The 6,727-nt window shown below is 45.8% G+C and overlaps 1 protein-coding gene across 1 annotated transcript; it reads left to right on the forward strand.

Annotated features, from left to right (window-relative positions):
- Positions 1–17: 17 nt before the first annotated feature.
- Positions 18–6,314, forward strand: AHSA1 (activator of HSP90 ATPase activity 1). The gene is made up of 9 exons (XM_037394524.1): positions 18–180; positions 509–699; positions 874–956; positions 1,636–1,753; positions 3,421–3,509; positions 3,865–3,999; positions 4,786–4,887; positions 5,421–5,472; positions 5,904–6,314. Exons 1-9 carry the CDS (start codon positions 101–103, stop codon positions 6,074–6,076), a joined length of 1,023 nt encoding a protein of 340 aa, XP_037250421.1. The 5' UTR covers positions 18–100; the 3' UTR covers positions 6,077–6,314.
- Positions 6,315–6,727: the final 413 nt, after the last annotated feature.

Below are 6,727 nucleotides of genomic sequence, written 5' to 3' on the forward strand. Positions count from 1 at the left end.
GCCGGAAGGGACCGTGCCGGAAGCCGGGAGGTGGCGCGGCGGCCGGCGGTTCTAGCAGTTTCCACGGGCGGTCGGTGCGGCGGAGGCGGCGGCGGTCCCGATGGCCAAGTGGGGAGAGGGAGACCCGCGCTGGATCGTCGAGCAGCGGGCGGACGCCACCAACGTTAACAACTGGCACTGGTGAGCGGGGCTGCCCGCCCGGCCGGCCGGCGCCGGGGCCCACCCGGCAGGGCCCGCTGCCCCGGGGGGGCGGCGGCCGGTGCCCCGGGGAAGGGCTCTGCCCGCGCTCCCCTGTGTGCCTGTTGGTGCTGGGGGGGGGACGGGCTGGTGTCCCGGGAAGGCCCCGGCGTGTGTGTGCGTGGCCTGTGTGGGGTCCCCGTGGATCCCCGTGTGACCCTCCGTGTCCCTGTGTGTGTGTTGGGCCGGGCCAGGCCAAGGCTGGATAGCCCCAGCGTGTGCTGGCGGTGTGGCCTGGCCCAGGTTCTCACAGTGCCCGGTTCTCTCGCAGGACAGAGCGGGATGCCTCCAACTGGTCCACAGAGCGGCTGAAAACTCTCCTCCTGCCTGTCAGGGTGGAGGGTGAGGAAGGGGCTTGTGAGGTGACAGAAGTGAGCAAGCTGGAGGGAGAGGCCTCCATTAACAACCGCAAAGGGAAACTTATCTTCTTCTATGAGTGGGCTATCAAGCTGGCGTGGACTGGTGAGTGATGTTCTCCCCTCTTGTTTCAAGGCCAGAGTCAAAGTGTAAGATTAAGGATAAGGATACTTATTTGGGAAATAACAATAAGAGGAAGTCTTGTCTTGTGATACATCACAAGTTTGGTTCTTATCAGAGTAAGAAATACTGATCTGAACAACATGATTGTAATTGCAGGCACCTCAAAGACAGGTGTGAAATACAAAGGTTACGTGGAGATTCCTAATCTCTCGGATGAAAATGACATCGATGAAGTTGAGGTAAGCACAGCTAAAGGCTGATACTGCTGGCTGTATGGTTGTTCTAACAGGAATCCTCACCGCGTTAATAGTTCCTTCTATGTTACCTTTTTTTAGAACATTTGTGTAGAAATTTTAGTGTTAGAGACTGCTTAAGTTAATAGAATCATAGAGTGGTTTGGGTTGGAAAGGACCTTAAAGATCATCTAGTTCCAACCCCCCTGCCATGGGCAGGGACACCTTCCACTAGACCAGGTTCTCCGAGCCCTGTGCAGCTTGATCTTCAATGCTTCCAGGGGTTGGCCATCCACAGCTTCTCTGGGCAACCTATTCCAGTGCCCCGCCACACTCACAGTAAAGAATTTCTTCTTTAATATCTAATCTAAATTTTCCCTCTTTCAGTTTCATACTGTTATCTCTCATCCTGCCACTGCATACCCTGATAAGGAGTCCCTTCCCATCATGTTGTATCTTTACCAAATTAATTCCTGCCTTCTAGATGTAAGGGCTCTATAGCACTTGAAGGTGTCTAGGTACATGCATACATTACTGTAGGCTGAGAGAGATAAAGTGAAAGATTAATAAAACTGCACTGCTGCTTGTGAAAGTTTGGCCAAAGTCTAACTGTGATGTTGAATTGAGTATTAAAAGGACCGTGCAAGTATGGCCTTGTTAATCAGCACGTGCCCTCCTTGTTTAGATCCATGTCAGCCTTGCCAAAGATGAGCCTGACACTAACTTGAAGACCCTGATGAAGCAAGAAGGTGCAAAAAAAATTAGAGATGCAATGAAAACTTACATCAGTACTCTCAAAACAGGTATGTAACTGAGAGGGAGAAGTGTTACGGGAATCCGTATGAGCTAATGCTAAAGAAGGGATGGGGGTAATGGGAGTGAATATCAGTCTTCACCTCACCTTGACAGGAAGGTGTCAGAGCAACAATACCAACTTTTCCGTCTCTTGATAATGCTTAGCATTTGGTAAGAAGCACTTCTGTCTGTAGGCACTGTAGCACAACCCAGAAAGACTATTTTTAGTGATAACCCAATAATAAACAGCATTTTTGGATTTACGTTTTAAAACTGAGAATGTCCTTCATATGCTGAAGGTCAGCTAGAGAGAAATTGAAACCAGTATAAAATGTGTTTGCTACCTCAGTGACGCAGTATCAGTCGCTGCATGTGGCCCAACCTGGACTTTAGTTTTCATATTCCCTTGGAAGGTGGTATCTTCTCTCTAGGTTGTTGTGTTTTCTCTTTTGCCGTGCTAGTAAAGGCATCTAGTGTTCTTTGGATTTGAGAGTAACTGACAACTGGATATAGCTCTGCAGGTTTTGTTGGTGTCCTTGAATAAGCTGTCTCAGCTTCCAGATCAACATTATCTTTTTTTAGGAGATAAATCTGATGCCAGCAGTTGTAGTTAAATCAGCATGCTTTTTGAGTTTGGCTTTGCTATCTAGTACAGACTGGGGACCCTACAGTTGCTTTTTATATCCATTTACCTGTATTGTGCTACACATGCTTAGATATTCAGCTTTTGCTAAGTACAGACCACCACTGGTTGCTGGTTTTCTGGGGTCAAATTTCTGTACCCTTGCTCTTTTTTCCAGGTGTTCTAGTGTTCAGGGTGGGAGATGCAGTCACCCAGTGGAAGATGAGAATGTTGTTCAGGAACAACTATGATCTTGTGGGCTGGAGTAAATAAGAATAGGTGGGAACTAAGTATTGTGGGATACAAGATTGAATGCATGTAATAAAATTCTGCTATGTAATGGAGTTTTGCTAGATTGAACAGATGAAGGGGAACCCTGTTTTATAATTGGTAAAGGCAGAAGTGATAGAGCTGGAGAAAAAGAAAACATGATGCTGAAAGAGGCTGAAACTTCTGGTGGAGTTATAAAAGTGCTGGTGTTGCTGAACAGGGCACTGGAGAGACCTCCCCTGGGTTTTTGTGTTTAGTCCTGGCATCTGGTGTCAAAAAAGATAAATCAAAGAAGGAGTCAGAAGTAATTTTATTCTGTACTACAATGATAGGAGAAATGGGAGAGCCAGTCTGAAAAATGGAAGGGCTTGGTTTGGTTTGTCTAGACCAGCAAGATCAGAGTATTTGAGATGTGGCTGCTCTTTATATCAGAGAGTGAGACGGGGGAAAAGTTACGTAAGTGTAAGGCTAACATTAATATGAGAGCAACATGTAGAAGATAGTGATTGGTATTCTAGGCTAGGAAGAGGAGGTAAATTCCTAATTGTTAGCGTAGGCAGGTTCTGATACAGTCTTCAGTGGAGAGTAGTTGAGGGCAAGAAGAATTAATTGCTTGTTAAAAAAAAAAAAGTCTGTTTACTTTTTTTTAACTGTTTCAAGTTGTGGGCACTAGCAAAAGCAGGCAAAAAAACAGGAAACCCTTCTGATTGTGTATTTCAAAGAATATTTAAAAGGTTTACCTGATCTTTTATTAGTTTCATGGGCGCATTCCTGTCTTTCCAGAATTCACCCAGGGCATGATTTTGCCCACAGTGAATGGTGAACACATGGAAACAACACCTCAGGTGGCTCCTAAAGCAGAAGACCGCAAGGTAAATAAAACTGTGCAAACATGCTTTGGGATCTGTGAAGAAAAGTACACAGTATTAGATTCCAGGGCTTATAGGAGCAACCTATGCTATTTGTAGGATAAATATATGGAGGAATTGGCAGTCTGTGGTGTAGGCCTGACTGTTTCGATTTGCAGCACGTGGTATCTCTTAATTCAAGCAGGGTCATAAATGTGCTTTTTATACTGAAATACAGTTGTACCTAATTACATCTTTACCAAAGGCCTTCGGGTTTTCTCTTGGATATGTGATCCACTTGTTGATTTTATTTATTATTATTTTATTATTATTGGTGAAAAAAGTATGTGTATGTACGTTTTGCTTGTTGTTTTGTTAGATGGCTGCCAGCAGTGGCACTGCCACGTCGCAGTCCAAATCCATAGGAGTCAAGATCCCTACATGTAAGATCAGCTTGAAGGACACCTTCTTAACATCTCCAGAGGAGCTCTACCGGGTATTTGTTACTCAGGAGGTAATGCCAGGCTTGTTCTGAGAGTTGTTCTTTGCACATAGGAGGTTGTTTCTTAGAAGCTTTTTAAGGCATTCTGTAGGACACACACAATCCATGAGAATGGGGTAAGAAAGCCGGTCTGCAGAACAGTTGCTTAAAGCTCCTGTGTGTGTCTTTTCACACAGTTGACAAGAGGGGATTAATGCCAGCCAGAAGCCAGTGCCAGACTGCTGTCAGCACCTATCTGTAGGTGTATCCCTTACTGCATGTGGTCAGATCTCTTGGGATTTACAGTTGTGTGCTTGTTGGGTTTTTTTTTTTTTTTTCATTTTAAGGTTAGGTGCTATCAAAGCGTACTTCAGAAGTAGCTTCCCCTGTCCTGCACACTATTATATGGTTTAAGAAGAGAGAGCAGCATTGTATCGTTATTTAAACATGGTCTTAGTCTTTTGCTCCTCCCCTCCCCCCCCTTTTTTTTTAAAGGGGGCGGCAAAAAATACCACCTTTTCTTAGAACTAGGTTTCATAAAGAAATAAACAGAGTAAATCAAAGTGTGGCTTACAGAACACTGCATAGGATACGAAAACTAGGGGTTCTTTTCCTTTGGCAGGCAGAATGCTGCCGTAGTGGCGATAACCTTGCTTTGCTGGCCAGGACAGGGTTTTTGTCTTTTTCTTGATGAGGACCTTACACTATTGACTTAATGTCGTCTTTCAGAGCTTTTGTAGCTGGTTGGGAGGCATCGGGCAGCAAGTTTGCAACCAGATAGTGTCAAGTAATACAGGTCTCCTCCTGAATTCTTTTCAGATGGTCCAAGCTTTCACCCATGCACAAGCTGCCTTGGAGGCTGACAAAGGAGGCAAGTTTCAGTTGCTGGATGGCAGTGTCACGGGAGAGTTTGTTGACCTAGTAAGTACTAACTAGTGCAGGTGTGTCTTGCTCAGGAGCAACCTTTTTATTTTTGAGGTATCAATTCTGTAACAGTGCTTCAGTTAGCTAATTGCAGGGTTCTGCCTGGTGCCCAATAATTATCTCTAATCACTGTGGCTACTGAACTGTTCCTTATAGTATGGATTAATGTATGGGACTTCAGGCTGGGGAGAAAATCTGGTTGCGAGTCATGCATCTGCCCTGTCTTTGTGTGATTTTACTTATTTATTAGGGGTTGGAGGGGTGTTAAAGATAAAACTGACCCTTTTCTTCTTTGGCCCTCTTGCCACTGAAGTCTTCTGGACAGGGACGCTGTCTCAGTGTTTGGGGCCGTACTATGGCCTACATTCCTAGAAGAGGAGCAGAAACGATGCTTAAAATTGTTTTCCTCTGTGTGTATGTGTTTCTCAAGGGGTCTCTTAAGGCTTCAGATCAACACAGTTCTAGTTATTTTCTATTAGACTGCAGGATTTGCAAAAAATTACTACTCAGTCTCTCTCTCTCTTTTCAAGGTCCCTGAGAAGCAACTTGTTATGAAATGGAGATTTAAATCTTGGCCAGCTGGTAAGTAGTCCAAAAATGGACTATGGTCTTACAGCCTTGCCTGTGTTTGAAGAATTCCAGCCCCACTTGCCAGAGCGTACTCTGGCTCATGAGTGGGGAGCACGTGGGTGTTCTGGGAGCTGCACCAGCCATACCCCACCTTCATATCCCACACAGTCAGGTCAGAATCATCAGCCATGGTTTAGAGCAGCAGCCAGGGATTAGGAACAGCTTGCTCAGCTGTGGCTGCAACTGCCTCAAACCCCGTGAAGAGGGAGCCCTCTCCTCCCTCTCTCTCTGAGGAACGCCTGCAGCTGTCATAAATAGATCCTCTGGAAAGGATCCCGAGGAGTCTTTTCAGTGGTGCCATGTGAGAGGAGGAGCAGAGTAGCTCCTTGGGGCAGCATATACTATACTACACACTATTGAGAGATTTGCTTTGGTTCCTCCAGGGCACTTTGCAACAATTACCTTGAACTTCACTGACAAAGGTGGTGAGACGGAGGTGTGCTTGGAAGGCAAGGGCATTCCTGCCAGCGAGGAGGAGAGAACAAAGCAAGGCTGGCAGCGCTACTACTTCGAGGGCATTAAACAGACATTTGGCTATGGCGCCCGCTTGTTTTAATACTGGTTGCTGGGAAGGCTCTGCCTGAAGACTCTGCCACATGGACTGATACATTTTTCACCTGTCCCTTTCTAATCTTGGCCCTACTGCTGAGTAAAGTGGGATGACAGGTGATGAGGAAGGCCATTGAGCAGCACCACTTTCAGTCCCTCACTGCTTTGTGCATGTCTCATGCTGCAGGGGATTCTCTTACATGTACATACTTCTATTGCTAAATAAACCTAACTTAAAAAAAACACCATGGAACTTGTGTCCTCACATCGGCTTGAGTTCAAAGGGTTGGTCAATAGGCTGAGGGGAGGGATCTGTCTGGAAAAACACTGATCAATGAGGAGTGCTGATCCCGATGTGATTTACTTCTCGCTTCTGGGGGAGTGGAGAGTATGAGCTTGATGCAGTTTTTAGTTTGAGCAGCTGCTCATTTTCTCTCTGCTTTTGATCTGCCGCTAGTAAATGTTTCAAACCCTTCCCATTTCTGAAGGGATCCAAGATCCTGTTCAAGCTGTCCCTCTCCTCCTTTGCACATCTCCAACACAGTCCTTTCTTAGACAGCGGTAGCCTGCTCTACAAGAATGCCAATCATTCAGTCACCTGATTTCCAGGACAATCAGCAAACCACTGCTAGGGGAACTCCTACCTACAAAATGGTTC

This window comes from Falco rusticolus, chromosome 7, assembly GCF_015220075.1.
Source record: "Falco rusticolus isolate bFalRus1 chromosome 7, bFalRus1.pri, whole genome shotgun sequence".
In the NCBI taxonomy this organism is placed as follows: domain Eukaryota; kingdom Metazoa; phylum Chordata; class Aves; order Falconiformes; family Falconidae; genus Falco; species Falco rusticolus.

Bases quoted from the DNA above. Each gene is read 5' to 3' on its own strand.
- AHSA1 (XM_037394524.1), top strand. From the start codon at position 101: ATGGCCAAGTGGGGAGAGGGAGACCCGCGCTGGATCGTCGAGCAGCGG. The intron at 1,754-3,420 runs GTATGTAACTGA...CTGTCTTTCCAG, and splicing joins CATCAGTACTCTCAAAACAG to AATTCACCCAGGGCATGATT. The intron at 4,888-5,420 runs GTAAGTACTAAC...TCTCTTTTCAAG, and splicing joins CGGGAGAGTTTGTTGACCTA to GTCCCTGAGAAGCAACTTGT.